Source organism: Salvelinus sp. IW2-2015, linkage group LG20, assembly GCF_002910315.2.
Source record: "Salvelinus sp. IW2-2015 linkage group LG20, ASM291031v2, whole genome shotgun sequence".
Taxonomy (NCBI): domain Eukaryota; kingdom Metazoa; phylum Chordata; class Actinopteri; order Salmoniformes; family Salmonidae; genus Salvelinus; species Salvelinus sp. IW2-2015.
In genome coordinates, this window is record NC_036860.1 from 26,220,556 (window position 1) to 26,240,779 (window position 20,224).

Consider the following 20,224-nt stretch of genomic DNA (forward strand, 5'->3'; position numbering starts at 1 on the left):
GTCGATGCGCGTTAAGTCGCTCCAGCTCTCCACCACACACACACACACACACACACACACACACACAACACCACACACACACACACACACCAACACACACACACACACTACACACACACACTGAACCCTTCGGTTTGTCCCACTGCCAAACCAGGCACCCATAAACACACATGAAACATATGAAAGTGATTTGACAGGGTGAGAGTTGGATGGGGGGGGGTGATGCTGCTAAGAGAATTTAGTCAGCTGGTTCCTACCCTTGGCTGCAGTTAAGTTACCCCTATCATCTACCCGCAGATCTGGAGGAGAGTTGAGACACTGAAATAAAGACAGAGAGGAGGAGCTGGACAGGTGAGCATATCATAATGGCAGGAGCACTTTCTCTCACTCACATAGATCCAACCCCTGGTTTGTATATGGGCTCCAGAGGACTGTTGTTAACGTGTGTCTCTCTGGGCCTCCGTAGTGTCTGCTCTCTCCGGTCTCTGTGTGTGTCTCTGCCGGTGCTCTTTCTGTCTTTGGGGTGGGACGGTGATAGTCTAGTCCGCGGTCTCTGGGGTGTTCTCCTCTGTACGCTGGTGGTCTCTGCGTCTGGCTTGTGTCTCTTTGTATCATCTTGGAGTGTTGACGAGGGTCTCTCTTCTCTGGTCTCTTCGTCTCTCATGTCTCGAGGTGGTGTCTCTCTGTCTCTGGGTGTCTCTCTCGTCTGCTGCGGCGTGTCTTTAGTTCCTGTGGAGTGTGTCTCTCTCGCTCCTGGGATGTTCTATCTCTCATATTGGGTGTGTTCGCTCTCTGGTGAGGCCTGTTTTTTTTTCTTTATGTCTATCTGTCTCTGGGTGTGTCTCGTCGTACTTGGGTGTGCTCTTGTCTATCTGGGTGTACGGTTGTCTCTCTGTCTTCTGGGTGGTGTCGCTCTGTACTTGCGTAGTGTCTCTCTGCCTCTAGGGTGGGTTCCTCTCTGTCTCTCTAGTCCGTGTGTCTCTGTCTCTGGGTGTGAGTCGTGTCTACATCCGTTCTGGGTTGTGTCTCATCTGTCTCTGACGTGTTGACGTGTGTCCTCCTCTGTCTCTGGCTGTGTTGCTCTATTCGAATATCTGGTGTGGTCTCCTTCGTCTTCTGGGTGTGTGTGCTCCTTCCCTGTTCCTCTTGGGGGGTGTTAGGTCCTCCGTCTGTCTCTGGGGTGTGTCTCTCTGTCGTCTGGTGTGACGGTGTGTGTCTCTCTGTCTCGGTGTGACGTGTGTGTCTCTCTGTCTCTGGGGTGTGACGTGTGTCTCTTCTGTCTCAGGGTGTTGACGTGTGTCTCTCTGTCTGCTGGGTTGTGCAGGTGAGGAACCTGTGCTACATGGTCACTCGGCGGGAGAAGATGAAGAGTTCCCTGTGTGACCTCCAGGAGAAGATTTTCCACCTGCAGATCCAGCTGCTGGAGGAGGACCTAGCTGGAGGTGAGTGGCACAAACACACACACACCCGCACGCACACGATCAGAGAGCCCAAACACAAGCCACCAGCTGCAGTGTAGGGCTGTGTTTGACAGAAACAGACATACATACAGTATTACACTGCTGTGACTTCCTTCCTGTTATAACCTCAACGAGGGTGAATTCAGGACAGCAGTATGTAGCCCTGTTCTAATACTTTCAAAATGCACCCTTATCTCCTTGTTCAATATGTTAAACATGCATCCTTCCCTCCTTGAGGTAATATGGGATGGAACCCTTGGTCATGATTTAGGGAATACTTCAGGTTTCCATTCCATTCCCATGTGACTTCAAGGAAGGAGGGAGGGAGGGAAGGATGCACGTGTAAAGTATTTGAACCGAGCCCGTCCCAGTTTTGCAGAGGCAGGTGGGCAGGGCCCTCCCTGAGTTGGTGCCTACATGGACTGCTGCTCTTCAGCTTAGGCTGCGTTCAGCCCTCAAAGCCCAGTGACTCCGCCTAGTGGATTCACTCTCAGGACTAGATGGTAGACACAAAGCAATATGCTATCACTGTGGAAGCTGAGATCATCCAGACATGGCCTGCTTCCCCATTGGCACCCTATTCCCCATAGTGTACTACTTTTGACCAGGGCKCATAGGGCTCTGGGCAAAAGTAGTACACTACCTAGGGAATAAGGGCACCATTTGGGACGCATACCGTGCTATGCGCTCTGGCTATACTCGGCGTTGGTTGGCTGTACGTCTGCTGGGCATGTGGAACATGGGAATAGCCCAGTGTTCTGTGTTGGGAGTCTTGCCGTGACMTGTGGAAAGAAAACCCGTCTCTCCCGTGGTGACAGGCTAACTGATGGTTATTGTGAGCTGGGGAGGGAGGGAGATTCATAGAGAAGAAGAGGGAGAGAAATTACCTGACCACTGTGACTGACCCAAACTTAAGGAAAGCTTTTGACTATGTACAGACTCAGTGAGCATAGCCTTGCTATTGAGAAAGGCCGCCGTAGGCAGACCTGGCTCTGAAGAGAAGACCGGCTATGTGCACACTGCCCACAAAATGAGGTGGAAACGGAGCTGCACTTCCTGCCAAATGTATGACCATATTAGAGATGCATATTTCCTTCAGATTACACAGATCCACAAAGAATTCAAAAAATAAATAAAAAATTGATAAACTCTCATATCTACTGGGTGAAATACCACAGTGTGCCATCACAGCAGCAAGATGTGCAACCTGTTGCCACAAGAAAAGGGCAACCAGTGAAGAACAAACACCATTCTAAATACATCCCATATTTGTTTATTATTTTTCCTTTTGTATTTCAACTATTTGCACATCGTTACAACACTGTACATAGACATAATATGACATTTGAAATGTCTTTTATTCTTTTGGAACTTCTGTGAGTGTGATGTTTCCTGTTAATTTTTGTTTATTTCACTTTTGTTTATTATCTACTTCAATTGCTTTGGCAATGTTAACATGTTTCCCATGCCAATAAAGCCCGTACGTTGAAATTGAATTGAGAGAGAGAGGAGAGATGTAGAGAGAGAAAAAAGGAGAGAAGTAGAGAAAGAGGGAGAGCGATGTAGAGAGAGAAAAAAGGAGAGAAGTAGAGCGATGTAGAGGCAAAGAGAGGGATATGAGAGAGGTCGCCCAGTCATTATGATACTGACAGCCCCATCTTTCTCCATCTAAGCGAGCAGGGTGCAGGCAGAGGCCCTGTCTGCTGCGTCCCAAATGGCCCCCTACTCCCTTCCTAGTGTGTGCAACTTTTGACCAGGGCCCACGGGTGCCCTGGTGAAAAGTAGTGCGCCACATAGGGTGTAGGGTGCCATTTGGGCCGCATCCACTGAAGCAGTGTGTTCTATCACGGAGCTATCTGTCCCCTCCCCCGGCTCTGTGTCGGCCCCTCATTTCCATGTGTGAATAGATATGGCTGCTTAGCGCCGGGCAGCCAACACAGGCCCCTGATAGCGCTGAGAAGTGCAGTTGGGAGGTCCTACTACACATCAGCGGGCTTTGGGAGCTCAGGAATGATGAACACTGCAAATTGAGTACCGGCTGGAGAGACTCGTACAACTCCCCAGTCTAACCACAACATACACACCCGACGCTCACAGCACAAACAACCACACACACCACACCACAACACACACACACACACAACACACACACACACACACACACACACACACACACCGACGACAAGTGTGCACACAGACATAGTACAAGGACACACACGCAAGACTCTCACAACAACAATACACCTTCCTTTTCCAGCACATAGACAGATCCCACTCCAACAACACACCTGAACTAACACATAGCCATTTCCTCTTGTCAAATGATTAAGTAGCACATAAATTCCCACCAAACCCACCCCTCCCTTTTCCAAGACACACACACTTCTTTCTCTAGTTTCTCCTCTCTAGACTCCAGAGAGTCCTGGCTATTATTTGTGAACAGGTGGCTCCGTTTCCCTTCTCTGACAGACACACAGGGAAACCCTCAGACTCTTTGCCCTGGCCCTTTACTTGGCAAGTGGGAGTAGTGTGTAAAGACTTTTGTCACGCCTCTGAGTGTGGTTACTATGGGTCCCGTACGGGCCAGAGGGAGGACATGGACACTGCAGTGACTACTACTACACTGGCAACTACTACATGACTGAGGGCGTGTAATAGGGTCAGGGAGAGTCCCAAATGCCCCCTGTTCCCTATGGGCCCTGGTCAAAAACTGTTGCGTTTAGCATAGGGTGCATATATGGAACGCAAGATTTTTATCTGTCTAGGGGATATTCAAGTCAAGTCTTAAAGGTTCCTTTCTACTGGCTTACCTTCTGTAGAAGTGTGTGTGGAGGGACTCTGGGTGAGCTCTCTGTCTTCTAGAGAGAGAGGGAGCATGAGAAGAGAAGGAGGAAGGAAGTGGGATAGAGGGAGCAATGAGAGAGAAGGAGAGGAAGTGGTAGGGAGCATGAGAGAGAAGGAAGAGAAGTGGTAGAGGGAGCATGAGAGAGAAGGAGAGGAAGTGGTAGAGGGAGCATGAGAGAGAAGAGAGAGAAGTGGAGAGGCATGAGAAGAAGGAGAGGAAGTGGAGAGGGAGGCATGGAGAGAGGAGGAAGTGGTAGAGGAGCATGAGAGAGAAGGAGAGGAAGTGGTAGAGGGAGTGTAAAGACGCTTTGGTGTCGTGCTAATGAGCGCAGGTAAGAAGTGGGGCACGGTGCAACAAACACAAACACCACTTACTCTTTTACACAACACATCACACACACAACACACACACACACACACACACACCACACACACACACACACACCACCGCACCTGAGTGCTCCCAGAAAGAGAGGAAATGAACACACACCTTCAAAAAGACGAATCCTTGGAGGCACTGCACCTAACTGACGGCAACAGAAAATGTAAATGAGAGGGGAAAGAGAGGGAGAAGTGAGGAGGGGGAGAGAAAAAAACAAAACTGATCTGACGACAACGTTTCCAAATGTCTCTCCAAGTTGGACCGTTTCAGAAATAGGTTTTTTTTTTCTCCGACAGCACACATATTCACAAAAATAGCTAACACACACTCATACATATGACCTTCTATCCTACACACACTTACGCGATGTTCAGGCACGCACACACCCAACACAACAGATTGTTGAAACACACTGGCACATGTATACACACCCACACCCAGGGTAGCCTCAGTGTGAAACACAACCTCCAGGAAGACCACAGTGAGGTACCACTCAGCCCCCCCCCCCCCCCCCATGCATGTCCTGCTCCTCCATGCTAGGGAAGCATGTTGGGGAGCCCTCAGTGCCCCCACAACTCAACTCAGCCTCTATTATAACCAGCATGAGAGGAAGTCAGGCGTGCACGCCACCCGCTCCACTGTTGGTCTAAGCAGCGGGAGCGTGTTAAAACATGTTCCCCAACAATAAGTGTGGGGGGGGCACCAACCCAACCGCACAGCTAGTGGGACGGTTTCTCAGCGGGGTGCTCTCCCTCTGTTTATTGTGTCTCTGTGTGTGTCCAAATAGATGCTAGTGCAGATGTACAGTACCAGTCAAAAGTTTTGACACACCTACTCGTTCAAGGGTTTTTCTTTGTTTTCTACGTTGTGGAATAATAGTGACGTATGGAATCATGAAGCAACCCAAAAAAAAACGTTAAACAAATCCAAATATATTGAGATTCTTCAAAGTAGCCACCAAGTAGCCTTGATGACAGCTTTGCACACTCTTGGCATTCTCTCAACCAGCTTCATGAGGTAGTCACCTGGAATGCATTTCATTAACAGGTGTGCCTTGTTAAATAGTGGAATTTCTTTCCTTCTTACTAATGGTGAATTAGTTTGTATTTCATTTCATCTACATCATTTTATGACTCCTTTGAGCCAATTAGTTGTGTTGTAACAAGGTAGGGGCGGTATACAGAAGATAGGCCTATTTGGTCAAATACCAAATCCATATTATGGCAAGAACAACTCAAATAAGCAAAGAGAAACAACAGTCCATCATTACTTTAAGACATGAAGGTCAGTCAAACCAGAAGACCTAGAGTTAACTCTTGCTGCAGAGTACAAGTTCATTAGAGTTACCAGCCTCAGAAATCGCAGCCCAAATAAATGCTTCACAGAGTTCAAGTAACAGACATATCTCAACATCATTGTTCAGAGGAGACTGTGTGAATCAGGCCTTCATGGTCAAATTGCTGCAAAGAAACCACTACTAAAGGACAACAATAAGAAGAAGACTTGCTTGAGCCAAGAAACACAAGCAATGTACATTAGACCAGTGGAGATCTGTCCTTTGGTCTGATGAGTCCAAATTTTTTATTTTTGGTTCTAACCGCCATGTCTTRGTGAGACACAGAGTAGGTGAACAGATGATCACCGCATGTGTAGTTCCCACCGTGAAGCATGGAGGAGGAGGTGTGAAGGTGCTTTGCTGGTTACACTGTCTGATTTATTTAGAATTCAAGGGCCACCGCATTCTGCAGTGATACGCCATCCCATCTGGTTTGTGCTTAGTGGGGCTATCTTTTTTTTTTTTTTACGGGACAATGACCCAAAACACACCTCCAGGCTGTGTAAGGGCTATTTGACCAAGAAGGAGAGTGATGGAGTGCTGCATCAGATGATCTGGTCTCCACAATCATCCGATCTCAACCCAATTGAGATGGTTTGGGATAAGTTGAACTGCAGAGTGAAAGAAAAGCAGCCATCAAGTGCTCAGCAACTCCTTCAGGACTGTTGGAAAAACATTCCAGGTGAAGCTGGTTGAGAGAATGCCAAGCGTGTGCAAAGCTGTCAAGGCAAAGGGTGGCTACTTTGAAGAATATAACATTTGTTTAACACTTTTTTGGTTACTACATGATTTCATATGTGTTATTTCATAGTTTTGATGTCTTCACTATTATTCTACAATGTAAAAAATAAAGAAATGATTGAATGAGTATCTGTCCAAACTTTTGACTGGTACTGTATATTTACTGTAAGTGTGCTTGTTTGTGAGCATATTTGTAGTTGTGAGTGTGGGTGGGTTTCCTGTGCCTCACAGTCCCCAATGACTACACACGAGCTGTGAATAGAGATGGTGAAGGTTTTGACTGTGAGGGAGTTCTTTGGTCGGAGCGTTTCTGAGAAGTGGGACAGTTTCTCAGTTTGGTCTGTCAGGTGATGGGTCATTTCTCTCATCACAACGATTAGTCCAGCTGGTGGTGTTAAAGGTGCCATTCTGGGGTCAGATAGCTCAGTTTCTCAGTGTAAGGTTCACTCTGACTGGAGGAGAGGTAAACTTAACCAGGATGGAGACAAGGAGCCTCAGGGTACTGTTCACTGCTTAGTACTGACCCCCAATTTAGTTTACGATAATGAAATCAAACATTGACTGCTACATAGCCTCCTCAGTATATGACTGTGTTTACATTATGCAGCTGTATTTAACTGCTGCACAGCATGTGTTCCAAATGGCTCCCTATATAGTGCACTACCTTTGACTGCAGCCCTGCAGAATATAGGGAATAGGCTGCCATTTGGGGCACACTCTGTACGTCCCCAAGTGCGCCCTGTCCCCAAGGGCGCACGCGGTATGTCCCCAAGGGCGCACGCGGTATGTCCCCAAGGGCACAGCCAATCAGTTTAAAAACACCAGTAGTTGATCTGTCTCATGAGAAAAAATATCCCGGTCTTGACCTGCCTCTCCCTGACTTCATGCTTGGCTGGCTCCACTTCAATGTTGCTCTATTTCCTCTGCAGAGAAAACCATGAAGGGCCATAAGGGAAGACAGAACGGGGTGAAGGAGAAGGGGAAGGAGCGGCGGAAAAGCAGCCCGGAGAAGAAGAAAGAGAGGTGGAAGTCTGACAACGGCTCCCTCCTCAAACAGCTAGGTAGGTCTGACACACCACGGGGGTTTGTGTATGTGCTGCGAGTTTCCAGTTGAGTTGATGACGTGTATAACACCCACTCCCCCCTGAGTTGCTATCACACCTCCCCAGACTTGTCCAGGCTCGCACCATCTAGAGCTGGGTGCTGATTCTACACCCTTCTTCTGAAGTGTGCACTTGCACACTCCCTGTCATGGATTTAACAATGTTGCATTCAAATCAATTACTGGGGGTGTACAAGTGCACACTTWGGGCAAAGTGTGGTGAATCAGGATGCAGCTTTGGTCTCCTCTGTGGATACCATCTCTGGAGAAGACATCGGTGTCAGTGCTGAGCGATTAGTACATTTTGAGGTTGTTTCGGTGTGATTGTTTAAAAAAAATTATCACGGTTTTCGGTTTCGATTATTTTGGTTGAATGCTGTAACACAGAATAAAATAATTGTAATGAAAGTCCCATGATGTTAGTGACTGCCCATTACTGCTTTTCACTTATTAACCATCATTTATTCACATGACTTTATTTAATTAAATATTGAATTTGTTATGTATATTTGTTTTATTTGATGACTTTATGATTTCATTCTAAGTCGTCTCATCTCTACAGAGCTGCTGTCTATGCTGTCTGAAAGAAATCACTATTTTAGTAGTTCAAAGTAAATGAGGCATACTTTTATGACTACTGAATACCAACTATCAATCACTTAGATCGTGTATTTTCGAAGCAACAGCTGCTCTCTATGTCACCTCACGATCGCATGTTCTTCTCTCTTAAGTAGCAGGCGTAAAAGAAACACAGACCGGACAAGTAGATGCGCAATGGATTGTGGTCATTGTAGTTAGTTTAGCACATAAAATGTTGTAAATATGTAGAATATTATCCTGTTGGAAACTACAACTCCCTACTACATCGCACAGTTCAGGCTGGATCTGGTTTATATCTAGGGAAACTGCAATGTGCGCATTGAGCTTAGAAGGAAAACCGAATGAAATGGAATTCAAATAATTGAACTGACGTCGGTCAATTAGTTTGTTTTTTTAACGAAAAATAACCGACATTTCGGTTAATCGCTCGGCACTATTCAGTGTCCAAACTCTCCCCAGCTGATGGTCATGATGAAGATGCTTACAGTATCAACATTCAGGAGGAAAAGTTGTTCCTCGGTTACACATACTCAACTAGAAGCATCCTTCATCCCTAGAGAATCTGCAGAACCATTAACAGGGAATCGACTAGGAAACTGTTAGCCAATGTTGACGTCTGTGGTTGTCCTGCAATATTTAACTTTCTGGGTCAATACCTGTCTTTTAGCGGACATGACTAAGACGCTGATGTGATTGCGAGTGGCTTGGCCCCTTTATTGGAGCTGAGAACCGACATATGGACAGGGCCGGAGGAGCCTTTATGACCCGAGCCTTGGTTACAGTACCAAAGACGAACCGTATCCCACGTGTGTCCACAGAGCCCTCGACTCTTAAGAGCTCCCGTGGGACCGGTGCTTCCCAATGCCGATCCTTATACTTCACTTTCAGCTTTTCGTTATGTTAACCACTCCAAAACCAGTAAACAGGTGGACCTGGTGAAGAACTTGCACGTGGGAACCTATGTTTGATACCTATTACATGGGGGAACCTATTGTTACATTATAAGCAGTGCGGTATAGAACTACGGTGGTGCAAACACACACTTCAGGGTCCACCTATAGCACGCGACACAGCGACGATAGACGGTAGCATCACTTTCAGTAGGCAGAGCGCTGACCTTTTTTAGGTTAAGGTAAATAACACGTTTAACAGTGGCTAGCTGCGGGTTTCTTCCTGACTGTCCTTCACAGTTATATCAATGCTCCACAGTGCTGTGATAACAGAACATGTAACGGAGGACTGTTTTGTTTTTTCCCTCCGCCTGACTGATTCCTCAGATGTTATCGACTCAGCCTACCTGATCGGGTTTTGTGTGTGACAAGCCTTTATGCTGGCGACTGAGGATGGTGTGTGTGTATGTGTTTTGAGGCCATCTGCTCTTTGTCAGACTGCTCGGTAGTGCTCTGTCTGACTGACTGCATGTGTACCATGTAGGAGCAGGTTGGTATACACTCCAACTCTACCTTTAAGCACTTAACCCCAAGTGTGTGTGTGTGTGTTGTGTTTCTCAACAGAAATGGATGCTGTAGTAGTACTGGTATTCTATTGTTCTTCCCGGACACTTTTTGCACTCTCCTGTTGGCTGGTGTGATATACCATGTCATTGAGAGATGCCAGTTGAGTCCTTGGTGATGCCAGATCAGTTACGTGCCCCCCTACTAAGGCAGAGCTGCTCTCTTAAATCCCCGGGCTTTAGTGTGTGTGACCTTCCCTCACGGAACAGGATAACCCAGGGGGTCAGAGGGTAGGGGAGAGCATCTCCAGATAAGGCAGCGGGACAGGGGCTGGGAGAGTCGCAAATGGCACCCCTTTCTCTATATAGTGCACTAGTTTTGACCAGAGCCCTTTGGGAATAGGGTGCAAATTGGGACGCGGATGGATACTGGCATCTGTCCACCGTGATAAGCCTGTTGTAATGTGACCCCTGGGTGGCAGACAGAGTGGTGTAGAGTACCTTCTGAGTGTTACAGTGGTCAAATAGACTGCAAGACCTTCTGGGTGTTGATATTGAGAGGGCTGGATAATAACTCTCTCTCCCCAGACTGATACTTTGGGCATCATTTTAACACTTAATTTGTTTTTCCGCCTCTAAGTTCTTCAGGCATGGAGTTTACAGTGCTCTCCGTCGCTGACTCGCACTGCTCACTCCCCTCTCTTTCCCTCGCTCCGTGCGTATGCGGGGTTGTCAGGGCGACAGTTGGCACCTGAGAACAATTGGCACACTGTAGCGGGGCCTGCACAAACACAAGTCTGGCTCTGCCCCAGCCAGCGCATTCCTGGCCCTTTCTAGCCTAGCCTAGCTTAGCCTCCCTCCCTCCTGTCCCTGCCTATCCTAGCCTAGCTTAGCCTCCCTCCCTCCCTCCGTTCCCTGCCTATCCTAGCCTTGCTTAGCCTCCCTCCCTCCTGCCTATCCTAGTGTAGCTTAGCCTACCTCCCTCCCTGGCCCTACTTAGCGTAGCTTAGCCTGGTCTGGCCCTGTCCCAGCCAGTGCATTCCTAGCCCTACCGGGCCTCACCTAGCCTAGCGTGGGCTGCTACCATACCGCAGCAGCCTAGGCCCCAGGGCTGCTTTCACCGGGTCCAAGGAGCAGAGCCAGGAGAGGGGCTGCAGCCAGCAGACATGCGCAGCGGGGTGGGTTGGAGATGAAGAGGAGAGGTGGAGCAGAGTGGGTCACGACCAGCCCCCGCCCTCCCTTCTCTCTTTTCCAACTCTGCTCCCTCCCTCCCTTTCTGTTCCCCCATCCCTCCCTCCTCCCCTTCTCTCTATTCCCCCCTGCCCCCTTCTTTCTGTTTCTCCTCTCTCCCCTTCTCTCTATTCCCCCCCTCCTCCTCTCTGTTTCCCCCTCTCTCCCTCCTCCCTTCTCTCTGTTTCACCACCTCTCATTCCCTCCACACCTCCCTCCTCCCCTCTCTAGTCTCCTGTCTCCAGCAGAGGCGCTGGTGCTGTTGCTGCGTCATGGAAACGGCTGGCCTGGGGATGCTGATCCAATCACAGCAGCTCCTCCTGACCTCCTGGTGGGCACAGTGCCTTATGGACTGAAGGGGGAGGAGGGGGGTGACTGGGTAGAGGATGCATCCCAAATAGCACCCTAGTACCTATTTAGTGCACTACTGGACCCAATGCCTTTCCAATAGGAGTAATCCGTTGCCGGGTAAATGACAACGGAGATGCATTGTCCAACAAAAACACCCAAACGGTCTGTCTTTTTACGTAAGCAACTCGTCGGAGAATACTTGACTTTAGTTGTACTTTTGATGGACCATAAAAAGGTGTGCTGACTAGCATCTCGGTTTGCGGGGAGAAGTACACTTGTTTTCCAATCTTCTCTCCCTCCGTCCCCACATCCCTACCTCCGTGTCTCTGTGCTAAGATGTTGACATGCCCAGCAGAGAGCGTCTCTCAAGTTGATCCTCCCTGCCTCCTCTCCTCCCTCTATCCCTCCTCTCCTCGGTTGTGTTCCTCCCATACTTCAATAGGGGCTGTGGTGGAATTAGCCCGCTCTGTTAATGACTGTGATTTTAAAAATGCTATTCTAAGTAGGAGCTTCATCTCATTAAACAGGCAGGCTGGGTGTGTGGAGCTGGAGCCAATTGCACCACTGCTAATACTCTGTCCCTATGCCAGCCAGCACCTTACTCATCACCTGAGGAGATAGACACCACTCCACACCAGACAGAGACACACATATTTAAGGAGGTCATTGTAGCTCATTGAAACAACGCCACACCTATCGGGTTTAAATGTATTTTCAGCAGGTCTACCTTTTTTAAAAGATGCGCGCGCGTGTGTGTGCGTTCAAGCTCTGTTTGTTGGAAGGTGTGTGAAATCCTTTGTGAACAGTGGCTCATGATGTTTTGGGTTGACAGGAACCCAGTGTGTTTCTGGTTTAGAGGCAGGGTTCGGGGAGTGGAGAGTGTTACCCGGCGTGCTGTCCCCTGATGCATCTCCCAGACCGTGGGAGAGGGACTTCATGGGATTGGAATACGGGTGGTGGATGGAGCTCTGTCTCTAGGTGTGTTCTGAATAGCGCCCTATCCCCGGCCTATGTATTGCAACCCTACGGGCCCTGGTCAAAAGTAGTGCACTACATAGGGAATATGGTCCCATTTGCGACACCGCCTGGCACCAGTGCGTTTCCCTCCCTCTCTCCCTCCTTCCCTCTATTTCCTGTGAGAATCGGTGTTCCCGAGCTGCAGAGAGGCTCTGGCAGCCAACTCTGGGCCTTAATGACAGACGAGGAGCCATGCAAATCTCGTAATTATATACACACACAGCATGCATTGTCTCCAAAAGCTGCGTTTGACAGTGAACGTCCCTGGTGGTGGTGGTGACAAAGCACAGACAGACAGACAGACGCAGAACGGGGCTAATGCATTGTTTAAACTCACACAGGAAGTGGGGTAGATAGGGGGTTGAGTCCCAAATGTGCCCTTTTCCCTATGTACTGCACTACTTTTGACCTGGGCCCATAGGGGACTGGTTAAAAGTAGTGCACCATATAGGGAATATGTTGATATTTGGGACGCACACCCTACCGCCTGTTAAATGATTGATTCGATGAAGGAAAGTCTGGTCYGGTTTAGCATCACGACTCCGACCACAAATCCCCCATACTGTACTTTGTCACCCAGTCCTACGCTGTGTCTTCCTATGTTTTACAGGTTTGCTCCAGACTTCCTCCCGGAAGGCTTTATGTTTTGGACGGAACAGTCGATCCTACTAACCTCCCATAGACATTCATGAGATATAAGAATCATCTGTATAAAAAGGGTGTCAAACTCAATTCCTGGGAGTGCCGTGTGTCGGCAGGTTTTCAGTCCTCCCTTGTTACTTAAGTGATCAGTTAAGGTCAATGATTAATTAAGAACTCCTTTTTACCTGGTTGTCTAGGTCTTCATTGGGCACGAATTGAAAGGAAATAACAAAAACTTGCAGACACACGGCCCTCCTGGAATTGAGTTTGACGCCCTCGCTCTAGACTGGTCCTCTATGGTCCTCTCACCTGTCCATGTCTCCCCCAGGTTTCCCCAAGACCTTCCCTCTGGACAACTCGCTGTTTGACAGCTGGCTGGCCCAGTCGGTGCAGATCACGGCTGACGACATGCTGAGCCAGTGGGCCCTGGACGCCGGGCAGCACCGTGACAAGACGGCCAGCTTGCTGTCTGACCAGCTGCTGCAGGGAGAGGAGAGCCTGCTCAGCCTTATGATGGACCACTCCATGAAGTCCACCTGGAAAACCCCTCAGCTGGGCCGCAAGACCCGGGGCAAGCCCAGAGCCCGGGCCCAACACTCCACCGCCGTAGCAACCACCCCGCCTTCTGCCACCGCTGTCAGCCCCGCTGCTGCTGCCACCGCCTCCTCCACAGCCACAGCCACAGCCAAGGGGACTCTGCTGGCAGATGACAGGCCAGGCCACGGGGCCCGTAGAGGGGAGAGGTCCCGGGGCTCCAAGGCCCTCCACCACCATCACCACCACCCCCAGACCAGGAGCACTGAGGCACCGCTGGACCCGCCGCCGCAGCCGCCCACCTCCAAAATGGACTCCTGTCACATCTCGGAGGAGCGCGGCCCCTGGGACAGCCTCATTGGTACAGGGGCAGCGTCCGCCCCCACGCCGCCCCCTCTGGCCTCCTGCTCCCCCCCACAGCCCTGCATTAGTCCCGGGACAGTGCCTGAGGGGAGGTCAGGGGGGGGTCCCGGTCACCGCACGGCCCTGCGCCTCCGCCTGCCCCGGCAGGGTAAGTCCCGGGGGAAGGGTGGAGGGGGGAAAGAGGTGGTGGAGCGCCCCCTGAATAGGGAGAGAGAGAGGGACCCCCACCCAGTGAAGGAGACGTCATCGTCGTCGCTGCTGGACCCCGAGACGGACGGCTACTTCTCTGACGCCGAGCAGAGCGACTCGGACACGCGCTCCAGCGGCCGCAAGCTCCGCCTGGCCCAGTTGCATTCTGGGAGCGAGGACCTGCTGAGGAGGAGCGTGCTAGCGTTGTAGAAAAAAAACTGAGGCGCTCACACAAACCATCGTCCAGAAGACACACTGATTTCTCAGATTGACCGGAGCTCCATCCCAGCTCCCGCTACCATGGCTACTGTCTGTCTGTCCGTCTGTGCTTTTGATATTATACATGCCGTTCTTTTCATTCTAGATCGCTTTAATGAACCAAATCTCTGTACTTCACTAGTCCTAAATCAGTCTCTCTGCTCTGTTCTGGGGATTTGAACGTAGCTGTTAGTCAGATAGCTACATACACAACGAGACCCTAGATGTTAGTAGTGCTTGTTAAAGTAACAAATGCTGTATGATGACGTAAGAAGACAAAGAGGAAATGGATTTTGGACAATGTTACATTTTAGTTTTTATTTTGAAGTATAACATGGCGGTGAACCATGTCATCAACCCTTCCTAGTGGTGTGGTCAGTGGTGACTAGCCGCTAGCATTGGGGTGAATACTTTGTGGGCATTATAAGCTGGTTCAGACGAATCTCTTCCTTTCTCTTGGCGTAAGATGGAATCCCGCGAGGCGATTCCTGGGATCTGATGTTTTTAAAAAGCCTTTCAGTTCAGCATCATTCTGAGAAATGTGCAGAAAATATCAAACAAATATTAGACTTTTAAAAGCACAAATAGCTAACAGGAACTGTAACACAAACATTGTGGCATAAACACACACACTCTTTCAGACATGCACACCAGACACATTACACAAACATTACACACACACACACACACACACACATACTCTAAACGACTCTGTCTGGATCCAGCCGTTGTAGAAACATACTGGTTGATAATTACGTCAGCTCTTCACTGACTCCTCCTCATCTTCCGTTTGGGCCTGAATCATTGGAGAAACAGTATTTTATCGTGTGCCTTCTGTCGCTCCCCCAAAAATAAGTTTATCAATCACTTCTATAATCAGATTTGTTACAATCAAAAAAAGGAAAATCTGTTGTTGGCCATCAAGCGTACTGAAACAGAGGGCTTCTCGGACCTTAATTGTAGTGCCTAAAAAAAAATATGTAAATGCAGCTTTTGCCATTAATCAACCCAACCGCATGCAAAGCCACACCGTTCTACCATATTTGTGCAAAGTGCTGCCCCAACAAAGCAACTTCTGGAGTCATTGTTGCTCCAATCAGACGAATCGTATAGTCAGCTACAGCACAGAGTTCTGGATTCTGACTACTTTTTTGAGTTCTTTGTAAATTTGTTGMTTTTTTTTCGTCTCAGAGAGTTGTATTTTGTACTAAAAGCGGTCCACAGTATTTTCTCAGGGTTTAAAAAAATAAAAAATAAAAAAATAATAATTGAAGGCGACGAAGAAGGGTTGAAAATGTATTGAAATCAAAGTTCATCCGTAAATATATAATACCATATACAGGCCTTTTCTACATATGATAGGTATGTATAGAAAAGGTTCCTTTGGCAATGCTCACTGTTTAAACTCTGACTACTACTGTGCTGAGAGCTTTTCACATGTCTCAGTCAGTACACTACTACTACTACCCACCTGGCTGTCTCCTGAGTTGATAATGCCAAAGAACAGTGTGTATAACAGACAGGGCACCATGCACTTACTCTGTCTGCGTCCCAAAATGGCACCCTATTCCCTGCTTAGTGCATAAGGTGACATTTGTGACGCAGCCTCACATGGGAGTTGTGCATTGCTCAGGCCTGCGCTGGCATGGTGTGACTCGGCCTTTTTAAAGAGGGGGGCGTCCTGACACCCACCACCACTATTCCACCTTGGACTCTCCCATTCCCTGCTCCCACAGGTGTGTTACTTACTGGCCCTCTGTGCCACTGACCTACTCTGGATGGAGTGGCCTACGTCCCCCTCCCCCCAACCTGGAGAGAGTTGAATGCTGCTGAACCGTGTGTGGATGGGCGGCTGATGGCTGAGCCCGCTGACAACCCCCAGCGCTGGTATAACAGGGTCGTAATGTAGAAGATGACTCGTTTTTTTATGTTTGTTTTCCTGTCCCAGAGGGGACACAAGGATTCAGGATGAAACTTCCTAAAGCAGCGTATTGGTCAGGTGACACTGTCTGTCTACAGCCAGTCTGGCTCCTTCCTTTCCATCCACCGTAACCCTTGGAGGCAGACCATTACAACCATAGAAACAGAATGAGTAGCACATTCTATTCATTCGTATTCTACAGTTACAACATAATACCATAAGAACAACAATGCTCATCGTTGTCTGCAGATAGGTCGTCGGGGTGGGTGAGTGGGGTTAGCACTGTAGTAAACCCACAGAATCCACCCCCACCACCTAACCGTTTACGTGTTGCTAAGACAATGAAATGTAAACTTGGTTTCAATATTCAATATATACACAGATTTAGACTAGGCTGTGTTTTAGATGGGACCCTTCATGTACGGCCCCCAACGTAGTAGAAAACAGGTTGTTATTATTCTTATTATTGGAGAGGGGCGTCTACGCCCTCTTCCTCCGCTTCTTTTCAGAAACAGTAGGCTGGAGTTTTAGTGAGGTGGTGAGGCGTTTCGGTCCAGCAGGCAGCAGGTGACAGCACTTTTCATGCAGACTATAGATTAATGAATGGATGGTATTATCCCACATTATCCTACAGAGTATGGATGGATGGTATTATCCTACAGAGTATGGATGGATGGTATTATCCTACAGAGTATGGATGGATGGTATAATCCTACATATGGATGGATGGTATTATCCTACAGAGTATGGATGGATGGTATTATTATTATCCTCCTCAAGCAGGGTTTCTTTGCCCCATTCCTGACGACCCACCTGGTTTGCATGTTTTATTCCAGCCCTACACTAACACACCGTATTCTGCTAATCAAAGTGATGATCAGTTGAGTAGGGTGTGTTAGTGCTGGGCTGGAACAAAACGTGCATTCCCGACAGTGGGTCCCCTGGAATTGGGTTGAGAAATGCTGCTTTGCCGTTGCTGTGGATGAATGTCCTAGTGCTGTCTCCGTACCACCCAGCTGCTGCTGCCGCTGCTGTTGTTGTCTGTAGCGTGACAAAAGCCGTCAGCACACTAACAGAACACAACGACAACATCATTGAAAAGGATCTCCTCTTCTGTGTTAGTTGCTTTATCCCTTAGGGAACTGGTTCAAGTAGTTTGACTGCCGTTTACTTATCCGTTTTTATTTTATTTTTATGCACCAACAATAATGTAGAATACTGTACTAGAAACCGTTTTTGTTTCCGTGTTAAAAGCCTTCGCAAGCTGTTTTTGTAACGCTTCAGCCGCGGCTCATATAACTAGAATGCTGACTCATAATCAGACAGACTGCTTCCTTACTAGCGCTTCTCCGAGCGTCGACTGACTGCTTCCACACTGGGAAGTATGGTTCCAATCCAACACCCGCCCCGCAGACCAGTGCTCTGTCTCACTTCCCTCCCCTTCTTCAGTGTTCCCGACGGCCCGCCTCAGCTCCTTCAGAGTTTTGAAGCACGGGCGGGTCAAAGGAAGAAGCTTTAAGGACAAATAATGACGTGCATGTGTTGTGTAATGGAGGGAGCGTTTGTCACTGCTGCCGCTCTGGGCAGAAGAGCGAAAGATCGAGAGGGAGAGAGGGAAACACTGGTGGAGTGAGGGAGAGTGAGTGAGAGAAACACTGGTGGAGGGAGGGAGAGCGAGTGAGAGAAACACTGGTGGAGGGAGGGAGGGAGAGGGAGAGTGAGAGAGAGAGAGGACAGTTTGTTCTTTCCTCTTAGTGTTTGCACCCTGTCCACAGTGAACTTAACAGACAGGGAATCTAAACAACACCCCTCCCTCTCTCTCTGTCCCTCCCTCTGTGTGGCTCACAAAACGTAAAGTGCAAACACTTCTCTGTTTTCACTGGAGCTAGGATTATTTACTTTCTCTGGTTTTGTTTTATATGCAGAACCAGAGAGAAATTGATTTGAAAGGTGGGAACTGCATAGCCAGTAGTGAGTGTGCGTTTGTTTTAGTGTCTGTCCGAGTCAATGCTTGTGTGTGCGTGCATGTTTGTCTGTCGAGTCACGAGTGTGTATCTGTGTGTGTGCAAGCATTTGTGTGTGTGTGTGTGTGTGTGTGTGTGTGTTTCTGGGCTAATTGAAGTTAAAATGGTCAGGCCGGCTCCCCAGTGGGCTGATCAGCGTGCAGCTGAAGCCTGGGAGAGACCTTTTGTTCTCTCACTTCCTCCATGGAGAACACTCACAGAAACTAACCGCTGCTCTCTGGCAACACAGCGGGTGCATCTCAAATGGCATCCTATTCCCTATTATAGTACCTACGGCCCTGGTCAAAGGTAGTGCACTATGAAGGAAAAAGGGTGCCATTTAGGATGTACTCAAGCTATTTGTGACCAGCAGGGTCACAGAATGTGTTCCTCTCATTAAATTCAATAGCATTTCAAAATGTTCAAGTTCCACAGTTCAAACAACTTGCTCCCATGTTTGTTTGCGACTTTCGTTCCGTGACTTGTATGAATACACGTATGAATCCATTTCCAGGAGAGAAGGTTTATCCATAACCATAGCTGCTCCTCCTAAGGTCGGGCTAATTTACCGGTTGTGTCTCTGCAACAGAGCCAAGCTCTGATACTTAGCAGGTTTTGTTTTTTGTAGTTGATCTGGCATCACTTTGCTGCCTCCAAATTCAGGCTACATCACAAACGGCGCCCACTTCCCTATATAGTGCACTACTTTTGACCAGGGCCCCATAGGGCTGTGGTCAAAAGTAGTGCACTATGTAGGAAATGGGGTGCCTTTTTCTGACGTTGACTTACACCGGCACTAATTGGTCTTTTGACCAATCACATCAGATCTTTTTTCAGAGCTGGTCTGATTGGTCAAAAGACCAATTAGTGGGGGGAAAATATCAGAATCGGGCTGCCTGTAAACACAGCCAATATGCCTGTCCTGTATCTCCTAATGGTCACATGCGTCATTTTGATAGGAGTACGTGATCTCTCCGATCAAAGCAGACTCTGACATGGTTCCTCCTCCCTCCACCACGTGGCTGTCTTATTTGTCCTTTAAAGGCGCTGAAATCTCTGCTGCCGTATCCTATCAAATTCCACACCCAATTAGGCTCGATCTGCATCAGTTCTACAATACGATAATATGAATGTTGCAGGAGTTTATCCTGTATTCTTTGTTTCAAAGAATGTTGTGCCATTTGTTAATAGCAAAGAGAAATATTGAACATATATTAAAAAGAAGAGCTATTTTAAATTATTTTTTGGCTTTTTTTGCAATATTTATTTTCTTGTATTAGAGTCTTTGTAGGAGGAAAAACAAAAAATGTATTTTTCATTAGTGCAAAAAACTATTTTTTCCTTTTTGTACACTTTCAATGTTAAGCAAAACGTTAAAAAGCAATATTATGATGTTCCATGTGACTGTATCTGCATGCTGTTTGTGTTGCCTTAAAGACGGCTGCTGCGTCCACTATGACCCCCTTCCTCCCACCTGCCCCCCCCCCCCTCCTCCCCCCGGCACTATGGTGTGGTTGACCAGTGTAGTCAATAAAGCAGTGCTTTCTGTGTACCCATGCTCTGGACTGTCTCTCTGTTCAGTTCACCATCCCAGGAGCTCATTTTTAAGGGGCAATCTGGGATTCAAATAACAACAAAGATAAACAGTTGAGGGATGGGGTACGATAGTTAAACTAAGCACATTTCTAAGTGATATTCTTAAAGAATCAATGGCTGCATATCATTGAATTAAACGTTTTTTTAAATTATGTACTAATACCTGATTCCCCTTTTTAAAGCGCTGTTCAAGGGTTGATTG

General features: G+C 48.0%; 1 protein-coding gene across 2 annotated transcripts in view; it reads left to right on the forward strand.

The window, feature by feature from the left end:
* Positions 1-19,978, forward strand: part of LOC111980267 (protein Jade-1) — a 143,673-nt gene extending 123,695 nt beyond the window's left edge. For both annotated transcript variants that reach the window (XM_024010966.2, XM_024010967.2), the window contains exons 10-12: positions 1,325-1,442; positions 7,693-7,824; positions 13,487-19,978. In XM_024010966.2, coding sequence (XP_023866734.1) covers positions 1,325-1,442; positions 7,693-7,824; positions 13,487-14,454 — 1,218 coding nt within the window. In that variant the 3' untranslated portion in view covers positions 14,455-19,978. The remainder of the gene's footprint in view (positions 1-1,324; positions 1,443-7,692; positions 7,825-13,486) is intronic.
* The last annotated feature ends 246 nt before the right edge of the window (positions 19,979-20,224 follow it).